Consider the following 23537-nt stretch of genomic DNA (forward strand, 5'->3'; position numbering starts at 1 on the left):
TAGTATTGTGGAAGCTTTGCGTATCTCTTCAAATGAGCAGCCACGCCTGCTTTGCAGGTTATCGTTCATTGAGCTCCTACCACCTCCGGCTACTCGGTTACTCAAGCCGGGGTAAAGAGATGCGGGGTACTTTGATTCCGATCAAACTCAACCTCCGAAGCTTGCATCCGCCTCTCATGTCGTCAACTTCGCGTCCGGGCCCTTCACGAGCAGGCGGTGCTAGCAACTTGCTCAAGTACCATAGGCCGAGGCAGAGCTTAAGGCCTGGTATCAAGGAGCATATTCCTGTCTTGACGAGGGAGTCGAGATTGTGAGTGCAGTGTCCTGTTCCCCGCATCCCACGCAGGACGCCATACCGTATTTCACTCCTCCAAGGAATAGGGTGTAATAAGAATGATTATGAACCGTCCCGATCTAGGTGCTTAAAAAACCTCGCGTCCCATAAGCCGCGATTTCTACACCATGTCATGAAGAAAGTTCCCCGTGAGCGCTGTGCTGCCGTCCTGGTCGCTCTGTTTGTCGGGCGCAAGGGAGATCTATATGTACTGCTGAGCAGGTGAGCTTTGACAGTTGCTAGTACTGACGGTGTCATATATACTCATGCCAACGCAGACGGTCCAGTACGCTGCGGACCTACGCTGGGGACACCTCGCTGCCGGGAGGCAAGGTAGAAACAACAGACAGATCCTTCGAGGACACCGCGGTGAGCATAACATACTCAGGGCAACATATGTGCCGCTCACGTTTCAGCGAAGAGAAGAGAGGCATTTGAAGAAGTAGATTCGTGGTCCCGTGCCACATTCGTGCCTATTCATCGTTGCGCAGATTGGTCTGCCCCCAGATAAACAGAAAGTATTGCTCCTTTGTACTCTGGATCCGTTCCTTGCAGGTAACGCCCTTGTAGTTGTCCCGTGAGTGATGACGCCCTCTTTTACCTCCTCCAGATGCTGATTCCATGCTCCCAACAGTGTCGTCGTTCTGGTCCTCGACAAGACAATTCGCGTACGTATCAGCGCGGAGGAGCGCCATGTCCTCTTGAACATCTATAACTGATTTACAGCCTATCCTCAACGCCTCCGAAGTCGCCCAGCTCTTCTCCCACCCTCTCGCCTCCTTCCTCTCAGAAACGCCTCCCTACTCGGAAGCAGAGCTCTCCGACATGATACCCTACCACACCACGGTCGATTATCCTTGGGAGGGCCCCGGGCCAGGTCCCGCATCGCACCTGGCCATGCCACCCCCACCATCCACACTCTCACCAGATCCGCACGCAGACGTGGATCTCCCTGAGGACAGTTCACCGCACAAGCGCAAGCGCCGTCGCATGATACGCATGCATCGATTCTTGACAGGGCGAGAAGCAGGAGGAACGAAACCGGTCTTTGGCTTGACTGCGTGAGTGTCATGCTTCCTGCCGTGCATCCTTTCTCTCCGCGGCTGCCAGGACACTGTGCTTCTACGCTATAATGATTGGCAAAGTGACTAATCACATCTAGTGCCATCCTCATCCACACCGCCAGCATAGGCTATGGGCGTAAACCGGACTTCGAGGTCAATCCGCCCGGAGCACCAAGCTGGCGAGAACGAATCGAGTGGGCGCTGGCGAAGCATCCCGGTTTCCAGCTTGCGCACAGCCAATCAACCTCTAGTCGATCGAAGAGGGAGTCCAAGTTATGATAGTTGTTCAATCGCTTGGCGGCACACCTGCTGTCGGCACGGGAGGTGCTGGCTTTCGTCGAATCTCAGCGTGTATATTCGACCTGGGATGACTGTCATTCAATATATAGTACATGAATCCTACGAGACGTGATTGTATATAACGATCGGAACTGAGGTGGGCGAACGGATATGAGAACAATGGGACAGCGAGAGCGAGGGCGTGCGACGACTATATCTAGACTTGTGGGTCGCCTCAATGTAAGCAAGGACATACGCCTCGTAAGCTGAGATTAAGACGATGGACGAGTAACAGGGATGAGATCGGGAACAAGGATAGGATCAGGAACAATGTCGAAATCGGGAAACCAGGCTGAGATCGGAAGCGGGATAGATACAAGTACATAGGCAGGGGAGGAACTGCATTATATCTTACAAATGTGCGGATGTACGCTGACTGCAGGGCTTGATCTATCACCTCGCCTGGTCGTGGTCTCCGGTGCTGACCCAGCTCGACGCAGAAAAGGAGACCTCGCTGCCGGTCTCGAGCTCGTCGGCCCATGAAGACATGTTGGACGGCGTGGGAGACTGTATGCGGCTGAGATCGGACGATGTGTTGCGCGATACGGCGCGGGGGCCTGCGAACAGGTCGTCCTCGTCGTCAGAGGCGGAGAAGATCGTACCAGGTGCGCTCGCGTAATTGGACGTAGACACCGCGGCCGAGGCCGCGAGCAGATCCTGCGCCGACGCGAAGGGGTCCCGTGCTGGGATGACTGGGCTGCCGGCGGGGAAGGAGGCAAAGGACGACGTGGGCGAAGGCGCGCGCGAGGACGTCAGAGTCTCCGCACGCGAGGGCGCACGAGTAGAAGCAAGTGAGCGAACCTCAGAAGACGCGACGGATGGCGCACGGGAGAGGGAAGACGCCGACATGATGTCAAGGTCGATCGAGGCGGCGAGGGGGTGAGACATGGAGAGCGACTGCACATCGCCGGCCTGAGACTGCGGGGCGGAGGAGGCGATCTGAGGTTCCGGGACTGGCTGCTCTGCGGGGAGAGGCTGGAGAAGAGGGGCAGGGGAGGGCAACTCGCGGACGGATGCCGCTGGAGTCGGCAAGCCCTGCGACGATGGGCTACTGGTCCTGAATGTAGGCGAAGAGGGGTCGCAAATGACATGCGTTGGCACAGCGCGGATAGGCGTCGGTGTCATGGGCTCGAATGGGATCTGCGGGGAATAGATTAGTAACGCCACAGCACGAGGCACTGCGTGCATTGCTCACGTCGTCGACGCTGGTATGCAGCTGAGGCTTCCTGCGGCGCAGCGTACTGCGCTCTACTTCTTTGCGCCACTCGTGTACCTCCTTCGTTACCATATTCTCCAACTCGAACGACCTCTTATCGTCGAACGAGTCTGGGGCGACACCGTCACTCTTCTTGTCATCTAGACTCTCCGCATCGAAGTACGCTGCTTCATACGGCCTGGCTAGAGTCCTGGAGCGGGCCCTTCGCCTGCGCTCGAGGAAATCCTCTGCCCATCGCTCAACCTTGGGTGCGATATGGGGTTCGTATACGAACTGACGACCACTATCAACGAGGGGCCTAGGGTTTGAGTAATCTACGCACCTCCTTGAACGCCAGCCCAGCAGCGACCGTCCCGAGGATGGCAATCACATAAACCGCAGGAGTAGGCATAACGAGGGTCGGTGAGCTGATGGGAAGATACAAGGAGGATGAGGCAAGCTCACGCCCCTCTCCCGTGCACTCGGCTCATTCATGATTCGGCCATGTGCTAGGGTTAAGGTTGGTGATTCCATCACTCCTGTTTGATCGCCGTTCGGCACATTCCGTCTGCCTTCGAAGTTCAACTTTGCAGACGGACCTCGGTCTCGAGGTGGCGATGGAGGGACCCGAGGGGCTGAAGCACAGTGGGTGGTGTCTCCAACGTATAATCAAATGTAGGCAGTCTCCCTCTCGAGGGCGCACGTTGAAATGAAGAGGCAAATCACCGGAATGTAGGCGGTGCACTGGCGAGGCTTCCGAAGTTGCATGTCCGAGGTTCAGTTATCCCAAAGTTATTCAGATAGCGGAGCTGCAAGTTCAAAGGACTCAGCATGAGTATTCAGAGCGTCCGAGGGCCCGCGTAGGACCCTTCAGTCACTGGGGCGCGCGGCCTCCAGCCGGGTGACTTGTCAGCGTGATGACAAAAATTTACAAACAAGAAACGCATGGGGTTCCTTCTGCCGCAGAGTTGAGATCCAGACCAGTTTGTGCAATCTTCGTCTTGCCCTCATCACCATCGCCGTCGTCGTCCAGCGCCCGTCCTTGAGCAGCGGTGTCCACATTCGTCGTCGTTAAATGGAAGACTCACTCGCTCCACCCGAATCGACGACGACATCCCGCGCCCGCGCATCGTCGGCTTCAACTTTGCGTCCGGCTATTACCATTGACACCCTTGGACGGCGTCGCTCAGGATCCCTGCTGCAGTGTCTCGCGCAGGTAGCGGCCGAGCATCCACCTACGGAGGACGCGAAGTCCGATCAGCATCCGTCTCCAACACAGCCGTCAGACGACGCGCCCCAAACGACGTTTGCAACGTTGTCCGCGCGCCTCTTCTCCTGGTTCCGCCTCCCATCGCGCCACAAGCCCGACTGGTCCTCGCCCTCCTCCCCACGCTCCAGCAGATCCAGTCGCAGCTCAGAAGACGAGTACATACTTCCCATGTCCGCGTCGGCCGTCAAGACGTCCTTCTCGGAAGATGAACTACGGGCTCAAGAGGCCTCGGAGTCCTTCCTATGGCATCTGGGCATCCCCAGCATGCACTCTCCCATCCTCATTGTAATGCTTCTGTTCCCTCTGTCCTCGATTCTCGTCGTGGTCGCGGTGTCAACCCTCCCAATCACGCTCGTATGGCCGCGAACTTTGCAAGACCTCGCGCAATTAGGACGCGACTTGCACGCGTATTCGCAAAGCGGACCCGGGGAGCTCGCGCATGTGTTGGGCGTTCTCTCGGCGACGGCGGTATGGAAGCACGCATGGTCGATTCCAGGAAGTGTCATCTGGGTTCGTCGCCATACCTGTTTCTAAGGTTCATCGAACTGACTGCGCATGCGCTCCACAGAACGTCCTTGCCGGCGCTCTGTTCTCACCGCTGCTCGCCACCATCCTCCTCACCCTCCTCACCACTCTGGGCTCCCTATGCTCGACCCTCCTCGCGACACCTCTTGCTCCTATCCTCACCTACCTCTTCCCCCGCGCATTGGACCTCGTCCGCAACGCCCTCGGAGATCAGTCAGCACCGCTCGACGAGAAAAGGCCAAACGTCATTGCACCCGCCTTGACGCGCGCGGACTCGGCAACCGACATTTCGTATCCGCCGGTCCCGCCCGTGTCAGTTACACCACCCTCTCGGACCGCATCCCCCGCGAACGAAGTGTTCGAGGAGAAACAGCTCGAGGCGGCCCAAGTGGAGAACACGACCCCTACCTGGATTCGCCTGGCGATCCTGCGCCTGATAGGGATCGTCCCCTGGTCAGGGATTAATATCGCTTGCGGTGTTTGTGGAGTTAGCTTGTGGGATTGCATGCTCGGGAACCTCGTCGGTACTCTGCCATGGACAGCCGTGACCTGCCAGGTGCGTGTCGGATGGCTTCTTTGTCCTGCATTTGAACTCATTACCCGTGTCAGGTCGGTGATATTCTGCAGACATTCGCCACGAACCCGAGAGAAGAAGGGATGACCATCTCCTCGTTGCTGGCTTCGCGGGAAATCATCGTCAAGCTCATCCTTCTGAGCGTTCTCTCCCTCGCACCCATTCTTGGACGCGACCGGCTGAAGGCGTGGGCATCAGGAGAAACCACGCAAGGCGTAACGGAGTCGACTTCGAATACCGCGTCGCTCGTTCCCTCGGTCATGTCGACACCGATGTTGGCATACGCGATACCATCATTCGTGTCCAATGGCATCCCGTCCTTCGCGCAGCCCGACCAGGGTAGACAACCTGGCGAGCGCGAATGGCAATGGCGCCGATGGTTCCGCACGCTGAAGCCGGTTCAGCGAGCACGCGATTGGATATCGCAGGACGACGTACAGGGGTGGCGGCGAACGCTGCGGGATCGCCTGGGGCAGCAGCCCACGCAGCGGCAGGTCGACGCACAGGAGCTCCGGACACTCGTGGACGAGAAGCGGCGCATCGAGGGATGGGACTAGTCGGGCTAGTGGGTCCATAAGCTTCGCTCTCCTCCCTACTCAATGTGCCCCTTCTTGTTTGCTGTGCTGCTGTTACTGACGAATCGACACGCCCTATCACGACCTCCCCACCGTGGCATCCGTTGTCTTTATATCGCTTTCGCTAGTCCTCATCTCCATCTACACACCTACGCACCTCTCGCATCCCACACACTGCCCTTTTTATGCATATGCATACATTTTCACCCTGGCGCCACACGGTGGGACGACGACTCGCTGTGGACGACGGCCGCCCGTAGTGGGTGGCGGCGGCTCGCGGTGGACGACGACGACCGGCTAGAAGGAAATACACAAGATGTACATGTACGCTACCCATATTCTTTCGTTCAGCGGCGTGCTGCGTGCTGCGACTCGCCTAATAATTTTGCTTTCCGCTTCCTCGCATGTCGGTTTATACACTATTTATCTTCATGTTCGCTGGTTCATACATTCCTTGGTTTATATGATGCATCTGGATTTTATCATGATTTGGTCTGGCAGAGCGTGAAGGCGAAGGTGTCTAACAAGGAGGCGCAATGGCCCAGCTAGACTGTATTCATGATCAAAGGCAGAGTCAATGTCCTGGCGCAATGCAAGGAATTCCAAGCATTGAGTACTGTGTACTACTACTAAAGCCACTCAGCGAATAAGTTATCGTAAAAGGCCATAAGAAAACGGTAGCTGCCTCGCATCATCATATCCAACCTGCTGGTGGCGGTGGTGTGCGTATCGTGGGCGGCTTGCTCGAGCTTCGCGGCGGTGGCCCATTCGACGACCTGCTCCTATGCCCCGTCGACGACCTCGGACTAGCGGGATACCTGCTGCCCTCACTCGGCGGCGGCGGAGACTTGACGCCCGCGTCAGGTGTCCTTTCATCGCGCACCGTCGTGAACCCTAGCCCCATGCGCTCAAGCCCGCTCTTCTCCGCCAGTGCCGGCAGGCTGTGGACGGAGGCATGCAGGCTCTGGTGCGAGCCGATCATCGTCGCGCTGGCATTGCTGCCACCGCGCTGGTGGGTACGGGTGGGCTGCTGGCGGTGCATGTGCCGAATCTCGTCCACGCAGAGCTTGTAGAGGGGCTCGAGGTCGAGGTAGAGGGCTTCGTCGCGGAGGTCGAGGAGGGCGTCGAGTTCGGCGCGAGGGGAGGGTTGGGAGAGGACGCCGCGAGGCAGGGTTTCCGGCGGGCCGCCTGGTTCTGCCTCGGGGGTTCGAAGGTATGCGAGTATGTGTTCGTATCTGAGAAGTTCGTTAGAAAGATGAGCGGGTCGCGGAATGATACCTCGCTACTCACGGTGAGCTGGGTCTATCAAGGAATATGTGCACATGAGATGCCACCTCGCGCACAAGGCCCATCGACGTGAGATGGTTGCGATACGTGGACATGTCGTCGCTGTAGACGGACGCCGAATCCGTCCTTTCACGCTTCGGTAGCAAGGATTCCACGTAGGTCGCCAAATTCGAAGGTCGAGACATGAGGGTCTGTGCCGTGGTCCGGTATGTCTTTGTGCACGTCTCCAAGGTGACGATTACCCTGCCCAAGTCTGTGGTGCTCGGGCTGCCGGAAAGCTCAGAGACGAGGACAGGTTTGAAGATGGGTGCCTCGGGAAGAGGAACTGCGCTGGGTAGAGGCGGAGTGACGCTCTCGGAGGTGACAAGCAAGGGGGCAGGGGCAGGCTTCAAGAGTGGACGTGGAGAGCTTGGGCCGGGCACAGGGGATTCGGAGCGCGTGAAGGGTGTTGGGGGGAGTGCAGGAGAGGGTACTGGGCGGACAGGCATGGGAGGTCGCGAGCGCATGGTGTGGTCTTGATCGTCCTCTTCCTCCGCAGCCTCCTCTTCCACATATAGATCTGCATCCTCCCCTTCTTCGTATGGCAGAGGCGGTAGCGGGGTCTGCGCTTTGCGCGGCGAGATGGAGGTCTCGTGGCCTTTCTCGTTCCGGCTGGAGTACTTCCTCCGCAAAGCTAGTTGCTTGCCGAGCTCGGAGAGAGGTTCGGATTGCCGGGACAGTTGCTCGCTCTGCAGGCGCACATGCGTCTTCTGCAGAGCCTCCTCTGGGGTCCCAACGATGATAGCGCCGCCGCCAAGTCTTCCGCGTTCCGAGCCATGCTCTATGGACCGCTCAGACTTGTCTTCGCCGCGATGCCTGCCTGGGCTAATGGATGTGTTCGTAGTCGATCGCGACAGCCAACCCATGGGGTTTGTTATGGAGGGTCGTGTCTTATGGCCCTTGGTGGGCATGGTGCGTGGTGCCATAGGAAGGTCCGTGGCAGAAGAGAAGCCATGCTTCGTCGCAAAGCCGCCCGGCTGCCACTCGTCCGGGCGCGCGCTTGCTGAACGTGGTGGGCTCGTCGTCGACATGGTAGTGGTTGCAGGTGAAGGGGGGATACGTGGTCGTGCCGGGTATTGCGTGAGAAAGGTATCTAGATGGCGGGAGAACACAAAAGCATGGCCAGAGTCGGGGATGGAGGAGAACAATGGGGCTGATCCCGAGGAAGCTATCGATCAACATGGACCAATACCCAGTTTTGGGTGCGCCTATTGTTCTCTTTTGTCTCCGACGGCCAGATCAGACATGGACCCCACCTCAAAATTCCAGGAGGCGCTGCACGTCGCTCTGTTACCTGTCGCACCAGGTCTTTCCGCGACTCACGCGACACGATGCAGAAGAACGGAGACACAAGCATCGCTGCAGAATGCGTGCTCGAAATGTGGTGCATACTCCCTCGAGGGCATGGCCCGCATCAGAATATCTCGAAGTCCTTCGCAGGCTAGCGAATGCAAGGCGTCAACTTCCAAAATCTTGACCAAAACATGCGGACTCTGTGGTTGGATAGATACGCTGGCCATCCCACCTCAAAGTAACGCATCCACCTTTCCGAGATTGAAGAGAGGGCGTCGCGTAGGCGCAACCTCAGCACCCCGAGCACCACCTCCACATCCCACTCAAGTACTCGAACCCCCACCTGTTGCCAAACACCGCGAAGTTCCAGCTCCAGCAAGCTCATCTGCGCCAGCCACCTTGCAAGCGACGCGTCCTCGACCCAAGAAGAAAAAGTCGTCTGCTCTGCAAGAAATGCTCGCTCGCAACAAGCAGAACGCCCAGTCACAGTCGAAGGAAAGTAGTGGAGTTGCGCATGGGAAGCTGGCGGCCTTCCTCAGTGATCTGTAGGCAGGCCACAAATGATAGGTAAGCTCGAACACTACCCGCTCAGCGTAAAATTCCCTGACACAAGCATTAAACAGGGTATACCTCATGTGACTGTACTGCCGTATATTCAGTCGCGCCGCTGAATGATTATACCACGCCAACCCGACACGGTGGTTGGCCAATTCATCGATTACTGTATGATAATGCAATGAGCAGTAGATCTCTAAACGCAAGTGCACACAAAAGATAGCGTTGTACATCGCGGGGGTATCCTATACACCAAGTCTGCAACACAACCGTCAGCATTCCCCCTCTACCAATCCATATCGCAGCCCAACGCACCTCTTTTTACTATGCTCATACACGACGTACGATATCGAGACCGACGGGATGACCTTCGCCAGCGTCGGGAACAACCCGCGGTAGAACCCCCGCCAGCCCTCGCGGTTGTACGTCGTGATGACCACGTCCTTGACGCCCGTGTACTTCTGCGGGTGCCCGCTCGACCCACTCGCCTGCAATCGCGTGCGCACGAGATTCAGCGGGTACACGCTCGTCGCGCCCACGCTGCCCGACACGCTCCCGAAGGCGAGCAGCGCCAGCACCCCTGGGTCGTGCCCCGTCGAGCGAATGTATGTGAGCTTGAGCGCCTCGAACGTGGACATGTCGATCGCGGAGTAGGGGAAGACGCCGACGAGGCCGATCTGGACGGTGGGGTTCAGTATGTGCAGAAGGGAAGGATTCGATTCGTTCACGCACGCTGAGCCCGCGATAAAACGCCCGGTAGCCGCCTAGTTTCCACAGATGGCTGATAGCTTGTCGTAGCGTGCGTCTTGAGTCTCCCGTGCTGCTCATCATTTGGGTCTGGGCCGTCATAAATCTGTCTCCTGATAATACAATCGCAAGCAAGATTACCTTCAGGGTTTCTATCGGGTAGATACCTGGGTGATAAACTCGTGAGCACAGCTTGCCGAAGGGGTGGGAAGGACTACTCACTGAGCTGAGCGCTTATGCCGCCGAGTCCTCCACTGAGAAATCTGCTCGTGCCGCTAATATTCCGCGAGTCGTCCACATGGTCAACGTATTGGGCGAAGAAGCGTTTCTACAGGGTATTGGCACGCTATTACACAGTAGTAGCGCGCCACTCACTGAAGACTCGTATGTGAAGAATTTGATCGCGCTCTCAGGAAAGATCTTCGCGACGCTCAAGCCATTACCCGTCCAAAAGCCACGCACACCACCCTCCAAATATATACGAGATGCAGCATGGAAGATTGTCCGTAATGCATGAAGTCCGGGGGTGGGAACACCAGAAACTTTGACGCCGCCGAGGTCTGGTGGACGGGTGATAAGGAATATCTTCAGGCGATCGAAGGGTGCGGTGCATGTTCTGGAGACTGGCCCGCGTTAGCCCTTGTGAGGGGGATAGTATAGAGGAACTCACCTGCTCCCGCGATGCCACCAGCGAGGAGGAAGCGGAGGGCGGTGTAGCCGGCGAGAAGGTGGTGATCATCGGCTTCCTCTTCCTCTTCGTCGTCCTCGAACTCGTCATCAACGTGTTGTTCTTGTCGTTGGGTACCTGGGGGAACGGTCGATGGTGTACATGGGGGCATGAAACGAAGTGCGCACCTGGTGGTTTATCTTCGGCACTCAAGCTCACGTCGCCTGTTGGGGAACTCCGATCAGACGTGCTATACAACGCGATAGCTATTATCGCGCACCTTCCATGTTCACCCGCGCCGGACCGCGCCCGTCATCGCCCATGAGCTTCCTCACTTCATAGAAGCGGTAGATCTCGGTGGGCGATACCTTGACGGGTAATAACAAGAGAAAGTCGCGGAAGTCGGCGAAGGATATAGTATTGGATTGCGATGAGGATGTGAGCGCCGTCATGAGGTCGTTGAGCACAGGAGGGTCGAGCTTGATGCCTGGCAGGGTGCGCGCGTTAGATGACGAAGTAGGCGAGCGGTCCCAGAACGGACCTGATTTACGCAACGCATAGCTGAGCTCATTTGCGTCCAGGTGACCATTCCCGTCCAGGTCGAGCTCGTCATGGAAGACCTTCCAGAGCTCTGCAAGCGGTTAAGTCAGGTCAGCGCCCGCGGCGATCACGCAGGCTGGCCAATGACGCACCCTCTTCCTTCGCCTCCGCGTACTCCTTGAACGTCCGCCAGCCGATGTTCCCGCCGCACTTCTTGAGGAACTCGGCGTCGTACCGGGATTTGAGCCGCTTCGCGCGCTCGGGCGTCCAGTGCTGCTCGTCGACGGGATGACCATCGGGCGCGTCGTGATTGGCTTCCGGCGGGGATTGCAGGAGGCGCTGGTAGAGGTCCTGCAGGCGGCGTTTCCGGAGATTCCGGCCTTCTTGAAGGCGGAATTCTTCGAGGGTATGAGGTAGGGGGCGGTATGGCTGCTTGTCAGGGCGCGAGGAAGTAGAGGGTGCAGATAGCTGGACACCGCTTATCCTTCTGTCAGCAGGCTGGCTGCCCGAGGCCGAGGAGGAGGATTCCTGAGAAGTAGAGCTGCGGCCTCCACCGTCAGGAAATGCCATGAAGACACCAGAGATGTACTCTGTAATTCGGAGGGGGACGCGTCGCGTTCGGCGCGTATGATAACCACTCGGGCCAGGAGGAAGAGCTTAAAGACGCAAGCCTAGGAAGACTGTTGTATGCGAGTGTCCCCTTCACAGAACGAGGAGAAATGGGGGCAGCAGCTGAGCGCAGGAGTACACAGTCAAGAGAGATTCATGACGGCGCCGTCATAGTTTCCACACGTGCTCGGCGAACCGTGGCAGAATTTCCGGCTTACCGCTCTCGGAGGTCGACCTCGACGATCATCATCCTCCCAACAGTTCTTCGCGCAAAGCACATCCCTCTTGCGCATAACACGATTTTTTTGTCCGTAAACATCCAATACGCGAGGGTGGGAACGATCCTGGATCCTAAGATTGACCTGCACTTCGAATGAGGTTCCGCGATCGGGCTCAATAGGCTGGCAAGGGCTCCATGGGGCAGACGGGACCTCTGGGTGCGCGCAAAATTCCTGCGAGCGGAAGTGGAGGAACGCCGCCTGTCTCAATGGCTAGCAGGAAAAGTTTGCGTATCACAGAGAGCCGCGCATACAGAGTTAATTCCTCATCGCATACACAGGAAAGCACCTACTCCCGTGTGTCGCACGCTAGTAGGCTATGGCGGACATGCTTTCACGCTCGCAATTGAGCTTGGTCAGGACCCGCGTAATCAGTTCCGAGGCATTCCCCTCAATCGGCGGGCAAACTCTCGTGTAATCGGACGTTGGAATACCACGGTTATGCTGCAACAATACTCCAGCGATTTAGGTTCCGTGGCAATCCTAGGTATGTGAAGTGCTACTGACGTATATGCGAGATAGAGGAGCGAGCTGATTGAGGCAGGATAGCCGTGGCGTGTCTTTGAACGCGCCCCAACTGGGGGTGCGCTTGACCCGACTCCTTACTGCTCACCCTCCTCTACTGGGAATATTCGAATCATTCTGTTCTTCCTGTCACTCCTTGAAACGCAATGCGACCTACGGTGTATTCGCAGGCAATGTATGGGACAAGTATGCTTCTTCAACGATGCGTGCAGCCTATCTGCGATCGGCGTATCAGCAGACCTTCTGCGGTGTCTAGATTAGCAAGACGCTGCCTGCATAAGGATGGTCAGGGAAGTCACGCAGGGGGTGGGGTGGGGTGGGGCCAACTGACTCTACGCAAGACGAAGGTGATGTGGTTTGGGAGGAATGTGTGGGCGACTCGTTCTGCGGTGGGAAAACCTGCATTGAAGGTGTCTTGGTGGCAGGGAGAGGTAATAGGGCGGCGTGCGGTGAATATTGATTTAGTTCAAGCGATCCATATCTTTCTACTGACTCGAGGAATATCGCAGAGGTCGCCCACTGATGGCAGGTAGATCTGTCATCTTCGAACAAGGTCTCTAACGAGCCGGGGCACGCCGTAGCCAAGCCGTGGTCCATCAGCTTCCGCCTTTGACGACCGCATTTGGAACAAAGGGCAGGGACCACAGGTCATGTGCCGTCCGTGCATCAAAGAAGGGACCGAGCGTATATCTTCCCCACGCTCTTCCTTCCTTCCCACTCCCATCTGCTCTCCCCTTTCCTCTCTCTTTTCCCTTCTCATCTCTCTTAGCACATCCTACTCGACATGGCCACCCGTGGACGTGGACGCGGAGTCAGTACGAACCCTCGAGGTGAGCCTTCGATCACGGCGCTTATTGTCGTCGCTCACGTACTTCCTGTAGGCGCCTCCCTCGTTGGTCGCCGCGGTCGCGGAGGTGGTCCCGCTGTTGTGCCACTCGGTGGCTCCGCATCCCTGAACGGCAAGGCCGGCCGTCCTGTCAACATCAATCCCCATGTTACGACAGTCGGCGTCAAGGTGAGTGCTATGCTCCCAACATCGACGCGTTCCCCCCTCCCAAGCTCCACCGACGCACCCTTGAACCTCTGAGGTGGCTACGATTTGTTGAGGGGTCCAATTGTACGCGTCGACACCATAGACGGCGCGCACGTCGTCGTCGTGGGCGTAGTGTGGCGTCCTTGTAGAATATTTCTTCCCGGCGCTTATGAGATTGGGCGATTGATGGTGTCGGCCACCCATCCTTCATCGCCGCGAATGACGTCGACATGTTGCTGACGCTACCCAGCGTCCCAACTTTGGCACCGCTGGACGGTCATTGGAGGTCTTCGCCAACTCGTTCGAAACTTCGTTGCCGGAGGGTATCATCCATCATTATGACGGTGCGTGCCTATACTTCCTCGAGGCACTGCATGCCCCGAGTGCCGATCGTTCGTATGCTGATACTTCGTCCAGTTGGTATGTGCAGTCACTCTTGACACATGAGGCGGCGCTTAATCACTCATCTAGTGATACATCCCGACGAGAAGACCCTGCCTGCGAAGCTCAACATGCGCCTCATCGAATTCCTTCAGAAGAACGTCGCTCTTGGGATGTTTACCCCACCTGCCGTATACGACGGGCGCAAGAACCTGTTCGCCATTCGCGCGCTGCCGTTCCCAGGAGGGGCGGAGTCGCATGATGTATGCCAATGACTCACACTCTCTCACTACTTAGCTGATCTTGCGTTCTCAGTTCAGCTTCACATTCGGTGATGACACTGGTCATCCGCCGAAAGACTTCACCGTATGGTTGACGAAGGTCGCGGAGATCAACCCCGAGTGCGCTGGATATGCCCCCTGACCACTTACGCATACTCATTTCCATTCATCAGGACATTGCGCCGTTTCATCGTCGGCAAACAGAGCCATGATAATCACGTCCTCACTGCTATCACGGTGAGTTCTACCTCTAGTCAATGCTGCTCGATACTGATATGTACAAAGGCTCTGAACGTCGTCGTTCGCATGCAACCTAGCTTGACCTATCCGTGCAACGTGCGGTTTGCTCCGCTATGCCCTCTCAAAACCCATCTAATGCCCTGCAGACTCGGTCGTTCTTCACCCCTCATGAGGTCTCCGCCATCGGGGGCGGCATCGAACTGTGGCGCGGGTACTTCCAAAGCGTCCGTCCCGGCATCGAACGGTGCTTCATAAACGTCGACATCAGCACCGGTGCTATGTTCCGCGGCGGATCCCTCATCGAGCTCGCCCTCGACGTCCTTGGCCGCCGCCCGAACGACATCACGGTCCTCTCCCCCAAGAACGGCCTCCCGATCCGCGAGGTCATTCGCCTGCAGCGGCAGATCGCCGGCGTGCGCGTCACAACGGGCGTCCCAGGCGCGCCGCCGAAGACGCGGACCGTGAAGAAACTAACGACGAGCGGGGCGTCGCAGCTGATGTTCTTGAAGGACAAGCAGCGAATCTCGGTCGCCCAACACTTCCAGTCCCTCGGGATAAAGTTGAAGTACCCAGATCTCATATGCGCGGAGGTGAGTCTGTCGAGAAGCATTGGTCCGATGTTGTTACTGAGGCGGATGTAGGTTGGCAATGGCGCCCTTATTCCGCTCGAGTTGTGCCGTGTCCCGCCTGGACAATTGATGCGCAAGCAAGTCCCGGCGGACAAGACGGACAAAGTTGTCGAGTTTGCGACGCAGCCGCCCCAGCAACGGATGCGTGCGATTCAAGATGGCCGTGCAGTATGTTGCTGCGCCGCGAGCTGCCTTTCACTGGGCTAACATGTATGTGCGTAGGTGCTGGCATACGGCCAGTCAGAGTACGTTCGGGCCTTCGGCCTGAACGTCAACACGGAGCAAGGCCTTGTCAAGGTCAACGCCCGGGTCCTTACCCCACCCAAGCTCCAGTATGGTAAGGGCTCGAAGCAGGCAACGATCCAACCCAAGGACGGCGCGTGGAACATGTAAGTGTCATGGTCGTTGTCCCACATCCTCATCCCTGACCTTGGTGCACAGGATCGACAAGAAGTTCTACGTCGCGCAGACTATCACGCAATGGGTGATCGTCAATTTCGAGGGTCGCTTCAACGACAACTTGATGGAGGAGCTCATCGCCGGTTTCGTGGGCGCGTGTCGCGAGGTCGGGATGGATATACCGAGTCGGCCCATCCACAAAGTACCCAGGGCAAATGGGCAAGCTAGCATCAGCAAGCAGCTCGACGATGCCCGCGAACAGTGCCAGAAGTAAGTCGCCGTCCGTTGAGGTTGCGGGTACCGGTCTCACACGCAATCAGAGCTAAAGGGGTCAATCCCACCCTGATCATTGTCGTCCTGCCGGAAAACGGCAACGACATGTACACGGAGGTCAAGTTGTAAGTTTTTCCCCATCCTGCTTGCTGTCATGCACAACGTCTGACCGACCACCAGCTGGGGTGATATCCAGAACGGTATACCCACACAGTGCTTGAAGGCCAAGAAGTGCACTCGGGCGAAGCCGCAGTACTACGCGAATGTTTGCCTTAAGTGGGTCTCCGTTGCAGTCGCTCAGCGGGCAATTTGTGCTCACTCGCAATTTCAGGGTTAACGTGAAGATAGGCGGCATCAACACGATTCCCGAGGCCTCGTCTGTGCCCGTGCTGATGGATCCGCATTACCCGACTGTAATCCTCGGCGCCGATGTCGTTCATCCGGCACCCGGTACTGAAGGCCGACCATCATTTACCTCCGTTGTTGGCAACGTCGACTCCCATAATGCGAAGTACATCGCGACTGCTCGTGTACAGACTGGACGCCAGGAGATTATCGAGGGCCTGGGGGACATGGCAAAGCACATCCTCGAAATGTACAAGGACTACCGTACAATTAAGGAGGAGAAGTCGCCGGGTGCAGCGGCACCTAAGCGCATCATCTTCTTCCGCGACGGTGTTTCCGAGGGCCAGTTCAAGGCTGTGCTGGAGCAGGAGCTACCTCTGCTGAAAAGTGCGTTATATACTAGCACCAAAAACTCTCAGCGCTGATCATAACCTACCGACAGAAGCCTGCAAGGAGCTGGGAATCGACGCGAAGATCACGATGATCATCGTGGCCAAGCGCCACCACCAGCGCTTCTTCCCTAAGGACCAGCGGGATGGTGACCGCCGCTCTGGCAACTGCCCTGCTGGCACCGTCATCGACTCGGACATCGCGCACCCCACCGAGTTCGACTTCTACCTGCAGTCGCACGGCGGCCTGCTCGGCACTTCTCGCCCTGCGCACTACTCTGTTCTCTACGACGAGAACAACTTCACCGCTGACAGCCTGCAGTCGCTGTCGTTTGCGCTGTGCCACTTGTACGCGCGCAGCACTCGCAGCGTGTCGATCCCGGCGCCGGTCTACTGTAAGTCTTGATGTTCTGCCCTAAAGGGTGGGTCTAATGATACGTGCAGATGCCGACATCGTGTGCGCGAGGGCCAAGACGCACTACGACCCGGCTCAGAGGGTCGACTCTTCTGAGTCCGCAGGCGACAGCGAGGAACAGCCAGCGTCACTTGATGCCTTCAAGCGCGACTTCAGGGCGCTTCACGCGGCACAAGCGCGTCGTATGTACTTCTCGGTAAGCTTGCATGTTAATGTTCCATGAGATGAGATCCTGACAGCTTCTGGCAGTAATTCGCGCCGCTTTACTGTATTTCTATGCTCCTGCAAATCTCGCCATATCTGTCTCGCTGTACAATTATTGATTATCCTAGCACGAGTGCCATGGAAATATCATTCTATCAATATCGATATCCTTGACGCGCTTGAACTTTCATGAACACTATGAAGAAGCTGGGCAAACGATACGAACGGACACCGGATGCTTCGGGCTCGCGCAGGATGGGTGAGATGGCGAGGACTGAAAGCGAGGACTTCTTGACTAGACAAAAGTGCCTGACCTAGCGATGCCACAGTGTGCATGCGCGTCTCTGATGGACAAGACGGGCAAGAGATGCAGCTCGGGGATCAATCACAAGGGTGAAAATGACCGCGATGCGTCGTGAACTCGAACCTCAATATGATCGGCAGCCGCGGCGTGGGTCTGACTGCAGACAAAACGACCATATAGCTGGCCATGGCACATCTATTTCAGAGGTATGGAATGAATCAATATTCCTGCGCCCAGATTCGCCAGCGGATATGAGATCTTCACTCCATAGATCTCTCGCGAAGGATCTGATTCTGCACGACAAGCAGCATGGAATACACAGTCTCCGTACGCTTTTAGCGAGACCCCGTCAGCGTCAGAGTACGGTCATCACACTCAAGCCACTCACCGGCATGTCAATCTTACGAGCCCTCGCCGTCCGGATGAGTTCGCCCCAAATCACCTCGACCTCGATTGGGTACCCCTTCTCGACATCCAGCAAGGTGCTTAGCTTATGGGTAGCCGAGGGGGTGTTGTGATTGACCCTGACTAGCTTCATCGTCTCTTCTGCCGTGTTGGCTGGTATTCCGTCGGCGCCTTCCGTGAGTCCCATGACGCGAGCTGCATAATTATGAACGGATGGAAGGCTCTTTTGAAGGATGGGAAGTCATACCGAAGTCCATTAGCTCGTTCAAGAGTGCCAACATCGCGGGTATGGTTAAATCTTCTATGCGATCAACCGTCGATGGATGTACGTATGTCGTATATTGGTGCGAAGGATCTGATGGAGGTGGGCGGAACATCGACATAAGAGGGTATCTGTATGCGATCTGTTCCATTTGTCCGCAAGACACAGTGGGATTGTAAGCACACACCTTGTCAAGCACGAGTATCCAGCGAATGTAACGTTCAGCATGTTCTTGACGAACTTGCGGCGTTGTATCTCTGTCACGAGCTCGACAGTGCCTCCGCCAGCCTGTGTAGGTATAAACGTCATGCGGCAGACCAAGTCTCGAGGATGCATCACGTACGGTCAAAATAGCTTCGAGGTCGTTCAGCACTGCCTGCTCTTCGGGACTGTTCACCGTCGTCGTGTAGTCCTCATAGCGATACATCCCAAGAACGAGGCGCTCCTATTTGTTACATCAGCGCCTCTCCTACGGCTCGCCCTGCAGCGCCGATAAAGACTCACCAGCGCACTATGCTCGATCACGTTCGCCCCAATCAAGTTCGTCATGATATACAACGCCGCGCTCGCGAGTCGCGGTTCGCCTTGGCCAAGAGCCTTCAGCTGCTCATACAGCTCGCGCTCAAAGTTCCAGCCATTCTGCAAGAGCACGTAGGTCGGCTGCGCGAAGCGGCTGGTGTAGGCCTCGGCGAGGAGCGGCGCGACGAGCTTGGAGTTCGGAACCACTTCGGGAACGCATTTTGAGGCAACGAAGACGTAGGAGTACGCCCTATCGGTGGCGGCTTCCATGGAGTTCAATACTGCAGATGATTGTGAGATCTACATTGGCTATGTGGCTGGGTTCGAAGGTAGGCTTACGGCGATGGGGCCTCCAGCCCGGTATATGACCGAATTTCTCGCTCTTGAAATGCAAGCCCTCATCTGTGTGGACGATTAACTATATATCCCGTAACACATCGAAAGTGCAACCTACTCTTAATAGCCTCATAGTTGCTTCGCGCAACCACAGTCAGATTGACCTTGCCCGAGTTTTGCAGGATGAGAGAATCTCGTGAGGTATGACATCAGTTTTAGAGCACTCAACAGCATATAGGCGATGTAGAGCGTACTTACATATCGCCCCAACAGCGCCAAATCCAACAAGCAGGACCTCCTTCATTGCTTGTGACATCGTGGTGCTGACTATGGTAGTAGAGGTGGTGGTACAAGGCAAAGGAAACGCTGATCAAGGCAAGGCTGACTGTCCCCGAAGCTGTGACTCGACTCTAAATCCGAATGTAACCGGCGAGGTCATGGGCGCTTTCCGCGCGCTCATACGCGCACTCCGCATTCTTATACGCAGTGCTGGGCATACCGAATCGGACCGTGATACAATAGGCGCTCACTCAGTGGAGACGTGATTGTTAGGTCGCTACTGTAGTAAGCCCGATGAAGAGACATGATGGAAGTTGCATTAGGAAAGTGCGGTGAATCATCAAAGCAGGCGATTCTAGCTTTCTATAATTGCGGCACATGGTCTACCTGAGCAGACCTCTCTCGTAGGAGCTTTTTCTGCACGACCAACAGCATCGAGTAAATCGTCTCCGCGCGCTAGCAGATAGGTCAGTCAACGAAGACACCTTCACGTGGCGCCAGGAGACGCTCCGCTCACCGGCATGTCGACACCTCTGGCCCTCGCCGTCCGAATCAGTTCTCCCCAGATCACCTCAACCTCGATCGGACGACCTTTCTCGATGTCAAGGAGGGTGCTCGGAATATGCGCGGCCTCCGGTGTAGCGTGCGCTTCCCTCGTCGATTGCATGGCCTCTTCAACCATACTGGATGGGATGCCGTCCGGGCCGTCAGGGAAGCCCAGCACGCGCGCTATGGGTCGGTGGTCAGCGACGCGGGGGATAGCAGGCGCGAAGCCTTGAGCTCGTACCGAACTTGATGAGCTCGTGCAAGAGCGATGTCATGGCAGGGATGGTGTACTCTTCGATGCGGTTCACCGTCGACGGGTCGACGTACGGCGAGTACTGCTGTGAAGGATCTGACGGGGGAGGTCGGAATATCGCCATGAGAGTATACCTACGTAGCGCATTCAGTCAGTGTCAGCGCGACTACACGTTTGGAAAATCGTACCTCGTCAAACAGGCATAGCCGGCAAAGTTGATGTTCAGCATATTCTTCGCATACTTGCGGCGTTGAATCTCGGTGACAACTTCGACTGTGCTGCCACCGGCCTGGTACAGAAGTCAGTGAATCCTTCACAGCCAATAGAAGGTGAAATTCACTGTCAATATCTCGTTCAGGTCACCCAGAACGGCTCGCTCTTCAGGGCTGTTGATAGTCGTGGTGTAGTCCTCGTAGCGATACATGCCTAGGACAATACGCTCCTGTATATTGAACATCAGTCACACCCTTCACTGAACCCGCAAAGAAGCAACGAACTCACCAACGCACTATGCCTCACCACGTTCGCGCCCTGCATATTCGTCCAGATATACAGCGCAGCGCTCACGATCCGGGGTTCTCCCCGCCCCAGCCCCTTCAACCGATCGTACAACTCGCGCTCGAAGTTCCAGCCGTTCTGGAGTAGTACATAGATCGGTTGTGCGAAGCGGCTTGTGTAGTCGTCGGCCAGGAGCGGCGCAACGAGCTTGGAGTTTGGGAGCACCTCCGGTACGCACTTGGCAGCGATGAAGACGTGGGAGTACGCTCTGTCAGCCGCGGCTTCGACGGAGTTGACGACTGAGCAGAGAGACGTTGAGAACTGCTTGCGAGGATGGCGTGCACCTTGACCGCTGTAGTGCTGCGGCGCTCACCCCGATGCGGCTTCCAACCATTTATGTGCCCAAATTTCTCACTCTTGAAGTGTACGCCTTCGTCTGTGAGCAGAATCAGCACCTTCTGAGCGAGCTCGGTGCTTGTGCAGTCATGACTGACTCTTGATAGCCTCGTAGTTGCTGCGCGCTACGACGGTCAGGTTGACTTTCCCCGAGTTCTGCAGTATGAGGGAGTCTGATGCGTCTCGTCAGCACGCGTAATACTATCAGTCAACAAGAGAATCAACGCACACACAGCACCCACGGCGCCAAAGCCGATGAGGAGAACGTCCTTCACGATGTTCTCAGCCATGATGGCAGGAGTTGAGATAGAAGTGACACGACATGATCAGTTCCCCATGCTGGCCCTTCCTAGAGAACCCCCGCACGCAATGTCGCGAGTTCCGAAGCTGGCTGTGATAGGCATGAGAGTTGATAAGACGTCCGAATTAGGAAGGCATTGTGCTACGTCATCGATCTTGCATGCATGGGATGGGTGGCGACTTGGACAGGCAGAGGAAGACGAGACAGCGCAAGTGCATCGGGTCAGCACTTCATTCAGGATCCAAAGAAGGCATCTAGAGTAGGGCGTCTAAGGTATGCGGGTACCGGGGCCTACTGCGGTACAGTGATGAGTTGTAGCAAGAGAAAGGGTATAGCGAAAAGTCCGTATATGATGGACAAGGGGTGCAAAGCTTGTCCATTTTGTGATGCGAGCAACAGTAGTGCGCCCGTTACATTATGAGGTACAAGAAGATCGTCAGAGGGGGTCGTGAGGTGAGTACAGGACAAGAGATGAGCGGGGAGACATGAGAAGTGGGACGGGAAAGGTGAGAGATCCAGAGTGTACAGCGACAGTTACAGACAGCAGAGACGAGTAGAGGATAGAAAGAAACCGAGGACTTCTATGTAGAGTGCGTAGTGTGTGGCGAATAGTAGATTGTTCAACGCAGCTTAGTGGTAGGTGCTGCGCCGATGGGTAACGTGAACCGCGACGCCGCGCGAGCACAGCGTCGGGAATGTAGGGTTGAAGTGCATCGCGGACTTGCGCGTGAAGTTGTCGTACATGACGACCATGTACACGCGCTTGAGCCCCTCCAGCGCCGGCGCGCAGAGCGCATTCTCGAGCGCCTCCCACGACGTCCTCCGCGCGTCGACATGCGCCGCCTCGAAAGTGATCTCCACCTCCTCGATGGCGCACGCAGGCGCGAGCCGGCACTCGGGCGTGTACTCCCAGTGCAGGGACGACAGGAAGCCGACCAGCCACGAGTCGGCGTCCATGGAAAGCACGCCCTGCGAGTTCGTCAGGGACAGAACCCGCAGCTGGGGTGTCTTCCACAGATTGAGTGCGGGGAGCGTGACGGCGCCTAAACACATTCGCCCCGGTCAGAATCGATGAGAAGCGCGGGGAACGATGGGGACTTACGAGAATCAGCCGTGTGGGACACGTCGAGCTCGAGGTGCTCCAATGACGCGCCCAGTGCGTCGACGAGCTGGAAGGCGTTGAGGTCGTCTGGCCGGTCGAGGTGGACGCCTATCACGAGCTCGCGCACTTCGTCCAGGTCGAGCGGGCAGTGACCCTCCAAGAACCAGTCGTAACGTGGCCGGCTCAGAGTGAGATGAAGGGCATCCAGCTGCGCCTTGTGGGACAGATCCCACTCGTCTCCATACATGCCTTCATCTCCGTCTTCGCGGATGGTCACCCGCGAGAGCGTGAACGTCTTTAGGCTGTGAGCATCGCTCAGAAGCGCGTCGAGGCTGCTCTGCGACACACTCTCGCAACTGAGATGAAATTCGGTGAGAGAGGGAAGCTGGAGCGCGTCGTGCACGCTCTTGCGGAAGCGCCAGCTCAGTTGATCCCAGTGGGGAATGAGGGAGTCGACCTCAAGGATGTGTAGACTAGTGAGTTGGTTAAGGATGCCGCATACGACGGAGACCAGCTCCGGGCGGCTGTCGAGGCCGAACTGGAAGTCGGTTTGGATGGAGAGCTCGCGCACGCAGGAGGTGATGTCGGGGTGCTGGCGGAGGAAGGAGAGGAGCTGCGAGTACATGGTGACGACCTCGGTGTACACCATCTCAGCAGCGAACATGAAGAAGTGGCAGAACGTGTCGATGCGGAGTTCTAGACGATTGAAGAGGTATCTCCGGCTGGCGGGTATCCAGCTGTGGGAAACGAGGGAACAGGCGTTGAGCGTGCGCTTGTCGTCGCGCAGGTGGCGCATTATCTCGTCCACCAGCTCCGGGGGCAAGTCTGCTGGCGCGCATTCTGCCCGGGAACATGAGTACAAAGGGCCGATGCGCTGTGGCGACAACATACTGCATGAGGGCGCGCTTGCTGCGCGTTCTGTGACTGCGACGGCCATTTCAATGGGTGTGCGCGAGTTCCTCGGGTCCTCCGCGGTATATAGGATGTCGTGGTCAAGAGCAAGAGACGCAATTTGCGTGCGTGAAGGATGTGGCGGACTGCAGGCGGGGGTCGATCGTCGGTTTTATATGTGGCGCTAGGCGACGTAACGCGGCCGTATGCAGGCGCGAGCCTCGCATGTCGCACTGCACGCTGCGTGCTTCCGGAAACGTCCGGGCCTCCCCGAGATAGCCCTATTTGGGCTCGTCCTTGGCCAGCTGCGCCCTGTGTCCCATACGAACCCCCGCGCGGGCGGTCCTGTGAGGCGCGCAAAGCAACATGAACGACTGATCAAAGCAATCGAGAGCGGTCGACTCAGCTGCCGGTCCCCGGCCCGGGTCTAGTCAGCGCTC

At 57.0% G+C, this 23537-nt stretch overlaps 11 protein-coding genes across 11 annotated transcripts; 5 read left to right on the forward strand and 6 right to left on the reverse strand.

The window, feature by feature from the left end:
- Window positions 1–157: 157 nt before the first annotated feature.
- On the forward strand, window positions 158–1811 carry SCHCODRAFT_02538699 (uncharacterized protein). Its single transcript, XM_050343602.1, has 8 exons — window positions 158–310; window positions 419–556; window positions 613–703; window positions 756–776; window positions 826–911; window positions 969–1002; window positions 1061–1395; window positions 1497–1811. Exons 1-8 carry the CDS (start codon window positions 177–179, stop codon window positions 1675–1677), a joined length of 1020 nt encoding a protein of 339 aa, XP_050200481.1. The 5' UTR covers window positions 158–176; the 3' UTR covers window positions 1678–1811.
- Window positions 1727–3390, reverse strand: SCHCODRAFT_02622041 (uncharacterized protein). The gene is made up of 3 exons (XM_050345093.1): window positions 3276–3390; window positions 2933–3226; window positions 1727–2877 (listed from the first exon to the last, which is right to left on the reverse strand). The coding sequence occupies exons 1-3, from the start codon at window positions 3342–3344 to the stop codon at window positions 2131–2133; spliced, it is 1110 nt and encodes a 369-aa protein (XP_050200482.1). The 5' UTR covers window positions 3345–3390; the 3' UTR covers window positions 1727–2130.
- Window positions 3391–4466: 1076 nt separating this feature from the next.
- Window positions 4467–5858, forward strand: SCHCODRAFT_02497780 (uncharacterized protein; the record flags this gene model as incomplete). Its single annotated transcript, XM_003036517.1, has 3 exons — window positions 4467–4712; window positions 4771–5283; window positions 5337–5858. 3 exons carry the CDS (start codon window positions 4467–4469, stop codon window positions 5856–5858), a joined length of 1281 nt encoding a protein of 426 aa, XP_003036563.1.
- On the forward strand, window positions 5645–6497 carry SCHCODRAFT_02255155 (uncharacterized protein). Its single transcript, XM_050342207.1, has one exon. It carries the CDS (start codon window positions 5901–5903, stop codon window positions 6423–6425), a length of 525 nt encoding a protein of 174 aa, XP_050200483.1. The 5' UTR covers window positions 5645–5900; the 3' UTR covers window positions 6426–6497.
- Window positions 6339–8331, reverse strand: SCHCODRAFT_02538706 (uncharacterized protein). Its single transcript, XM_003037882.2, has 2 exons — window positions 7167–8331; window positions 6339–7111 (listed from the first exon to the last, which is right to left on the reverse strand). The coding sequence occupies exons 1-2, from the start codon at window positions 8231–8233 to the stop codon at window positions 6571–6573; spliced, it is 1608 nt and encodes a 535-aa protein (XP_003037928.1). The 5' UTR covers window positions 8234–8331; the 3' UTR covers window positions 6339–6570.
- A 111-nt stretch (window positions 8332–8442) lies between these two features.
- SCHCODRAFT_02622047 (uncharacterized protein) lies at window positions 8443–9187 on the forward strand. Its single transcript, XM_050345094.1, has 2 exons — window positions 8443–9062; window positions 9119–9187. Exon 1 carries the CDS (start codon window positions 8448–8450, stop codon window positions 9042–9044), a length of 597 nt encoding a protein of 198 aa, XP_050200484.1. The 5' UTR covers window positions 8443–8447; the 3' UTR covers window positions 9045–9062; window positions 9119–9187.
- Window positions 9079–11766, reverse strand: SCHCODRAFT_02622049 (mitochondrial carrier). Its single transcript, XM_003037883.2, has 11 exons — window positions 11157–11766; window positions 11006–11095; window positions 10745–10951; window positions 10653–10688; window positions 10468–10602; window positions 10173–10420; window positions 10020–10125; window positions 9939–9964; window positions 9783–9887; window positions 9366–9727; window positions 9079–9308 (listed from the first exon to the last, which is right to left on the reverse strand). The coding sequence occupies exons 1-11, from the start codon at window positions 11572–11574 to the stop codon at window positions 9296–9298; spliced, it is 1746 nt and encodes a 581-aa protein (XP_003037929.1). The 5' UTR covers window positions 11575–11766; the 3' UTR covers window positions 9079–9295.
- A 1367-nt stretch (window positions 11767–13133) lies between these two features.
- On the forward strand, window positions 13134–17187 carry SCHCODRAFT_01113856 (Piwi-domain-containing protein). The gene is made up of 17 exons (XM_050341045.1): window positions 13134–13246; window positions 13298–13431; window positions 13700–13795; window positions 13920–14093; window positions 14146–14231; window positions 14285–14348; window positions 14397–14447; window positions 14498–14941; window positions 14993–15148; window positions 15203–15369; window positions 15422–15649; window positions 15700–15777; window positions 15833–15928; window positions 15984–16384; window positions 16440–16781; window positions 16831–16997; window positions 17051–17187. The coding sequence occupies exons 1-17, from the start codon at window positions 13201–13203 to the stop codon at window positions 17051–17053; spliced, it is 2733 nt and encodes a 910-aa protein (XP_050200485.1). The 5' UTR covers window positions 13134–13200; the 3' UTR covers window positions 17054–17187.
- Window positions 17188–17432: 245 nt separating this feature from the next.
- SCHCODRAFT_02622059 (uncharacterized protein) lies at window positions 17433–19263 on the reverse strand. The gene is made up of 9 exons (XM_003037884.3): window positions 19090–19263; window positions 18950–19024; window positions 18835–18897; window positions 18481–18776; window positions 18320–18421; window positions 18164–18264; window positions 17962–18107; window positions 17698–17909; window positions 17433–17641 (listed from the first exon to the last, which is right to left on the reverse strand). The coding sequence occupies exons 1-9, from the start codon at window positions 19145–19147 to the stop codon at window positions 17570–17572; spliced, it is 1125 nt and encodes a 374-aa protein (XP_003037930.1). The 5' UTR covers window positions 19148–19263; the 3' UTR covers window positions 17433–17569.
- An 82-nt stretch (window positions 19264–19345) lies between these two features.
- SCHCODRAFT_02622063 (6-phosphogluconate dehydrogenase C-terminal domain-like protein) lies at window positions 19346–21194 on the reverse strand. Its single transcript, XM_003037885.3, has 9 exons — window positions 21033–21194; window positions 20902–20976; window positions 20781–20843; window positions 20411–20706; window positions 20250–20351; window positions 20098–20198; window positions 19898–20043; window positions 19628–19839; window positions 19346–19566 (listed from the first exon to the last, which is right to left on the reverse strand). The coding sequence occupies exons 1-9, from the start codon at window positions 21091–21093 to the stop codon at window positions 19474–19476; spliced, it is 1149 nt and encodes a 382-aa protein (XP_003037931.1). The 5' UTR covers window positions 21094–21194; the 3' UTR covers window positions 19346–19473.
- A 109-nt stretch (window positions 21195–21303) lies between these two features.
- SCHCODRAFT_02622066 (uncharacterized protein) lies at window positions 21304–23446 on the reverse strand. The gene is made up of 3 exons (XM_003037886.2): window positions 23098–23446; window positions 22207–23046; window positions 21304–22147 (listed from the first exon to the last, which is right to left on the reverse strand). The coding sequence occupies exons 1-3, from the start codon at window positions 23141–23143 to the stop codon at window positions 21735–21737; spliced, it is 1299 nt and encodes a 432-aa protein (XP_003037932.1). The 5' UTR covers window positions 23144–23446; the 3' UTR covers window positions 21304–21734.
- Between the last annotated feature and the right edge of the window lie 91 nt (window positions 23447–23537).

This window comes from Schizophyllum commune (assembly GCF_000143185.2).
Source record: "Schizophyllum commune H4-8 unplaced genomic scaffold SCHCOscaffold_5, whole genome shotgun sequence".
Taxonomy (NCBI): domain Eukaryota; kingdom Fungi; phylum Basidiomycota; class Agaricomycetes; order Agaricales; family Schizophyllaceae; genus Schizophyllum; species Schizophyllum commune.

Bases quoted from the DNA above. Each gene is read 5' to 3' on its own strand.
- SCHCODRAFT_02538699 (XM_050343602.1), top strand. From the start codon at position 177: ATGTCGTCAACTTCGCGTCCGGGCCCTTCACGAGCAGGCGGTGCTAGC. The intron at 704-755 runs GTGAGCATAACA...GTTTCAGCGAAG, and splicing joins GATCCTTCGAGGACACCGCG to AGAAGAGAGGCATTTGAAGA. The intron at 1,003-1,060 runs GTACGTATCAGC...ACTGATTTACAG, and splicing joins TCCTCGACAAGACAATTCGC to CCTATCCTCAACGCCTCCGA.
- SCHCODRAFT_02622041 (XM_050345093.1), bottom strand. From the start codon at position 3,344: ATGCCTACTCCTGCGGTTTATGTGATTGCCATCCTCGGGACGGTCGCT. The intron at 3,227-3,275 runs GTGCGTAGATTA...AGTGGTCGTCAG, and splicing joins CTGGGCTGGCGTTCAAGGAG to TTCGTATACGAACCCCATAT. The intron at 2,878-2,932 runs GTGAGCAATGCA...TATTCCCCGCAG, and splicing joins TGCATACCAGCGTCGACGAC to ATCCCATTCGAGCCCATGAC.
- SCHCODRAFT_02255155 (XM_050342207.1), top strand. From the start codon at position 5,901: ATGTGCCCCTTCTTGTTTGCTGTGCTGCTGTTACTGACGAATCGACAC.
- SCHCODRAFT_02538706 (XM_003037882.2), bottom strand. From the start codon at position 8,233: ATGTCGACGACGAGCCCACCACGTTCAGCAAGCGCGCGCCCGGACGAG. The intron at 7,112-7,166 runs GTGAGTAGCGAG...CGAACTTCTCAG, and splicing joins CTTGATAGACCCAGCTCACC to ATACGAACACATACTCGCAT.
- SCHCODRAFT_02622047 (XM_050345094.1), top strand. From the start codon at position 8,448: ATGGACCCCACCTCAAAATTCCAGGAGGCGCTGCACGTCGCTCTGTTA.
- SCHCODRAFT_02622049 (XM_003037883.2), bottom strand. From the start codon at position 11,574: ATGGCATTTCCTGACGGTGGAGGCCGCAGCTCTACTTCTCAGGAATCC. The intron at 10,421-10,467 runs GTGAGTTCCTCT...AACGCGGGCCAG, and splicing joins TGGTGGCATCGCGGGAGCAG to TCTCCAGAACATGCACCGCA. The intron at 9,888-9,938 runs GTAATCTTGCTT...ATGACGGCCCAG, and splicing joins ACCCGATAGAAACCCTGAAG to ACCCAAATGATGAGCAGCAC.
- SCHCODRAFT_01113856 (XM_050341045.1), top strand. From the start codon at position 13,201: ATGGCCACCCGTGGACGTGGACGCGGAGTCAGTACGAACCCTCGAG. The intron at 14,349-14,396 runs GTGAGTTCTACC...ATATGTACAAAG, and splicing joins ACGTCCTCACTGCTATCACG to GCTCTGAACGTCGTCGTTCG. The intron at 15,929-15,983 runs GTGGGTCTCCGT...TCGCAATTTCAG, and splicing joins TACGCGAATGTTTGCCTTAA to GGTTAACGTGAAGATAGGCG.
- SCHCODRAFT_02622059 (XM_003037884.3), bottom strand. From the start codon at position 19,147: ATGTCACAAGCAATGAAGGAGGTCCTGCTTGTTGGATTTGGCGCTGTT. The intron at 18,108-18,163 runs GTGTGTGCTTAC...GATCGCATACAG, and splicing joins GGATACTCGTGCTTGACAAG to ATACCCTCTTATGTCGATGT. The intron at 17,910-17,961 runs GTATGACTTCCC...ATAATTATGCAG, and splicing joins GAACGAGCTAATGGACTTCG to CTCGCGTCATGGGACTCACG.
- SCHCODRAFT_02622063 (XM_003037885.3), bottom strand. From the start codon at position 21,093: ATGGCTGAGAACATCGTGAAGGACGTTCTCCTCATCGGCTTTGGCGCC. The intron at 20,977-21,032 runs GTGCGTTGATTC...GAGACGCATCAG, and splicing joins TGGCGCCGTGGGTGCTGTGT to ACTCCCTCATACTGCAGAAC. The intron at 19,567-19,627 runs GTGAGCGGAGCG...CCTATCTGCTAG, and splicing joins CCAGAGGTGTCGACATGCCG to CGCGCGGAGACGATTTACTC.
- SCHCODRAFT_02622066 (XM_003037886.2), bottom strand. From the start codon at position 23,143: ATGGCCGTCGCAGTCACAGAACGCGCAGCAAGCGCGCCCTCATGCA. The intron at 23,047-23,097 runs GTATGTTGTCGC...GTTCCCGGGCAG, and splicing joins AGCAAGCGCGCCCTCATGCA to AATGCGCGCCAGCAGACTTG. The intron at 22,148-22,206 runs GTAAGTCCCCAT...GAATGTGTTTAG, and splicing joins GTCCCACACGGCTGATTCTC to GCGCCGTCACGCTCCCCGCA.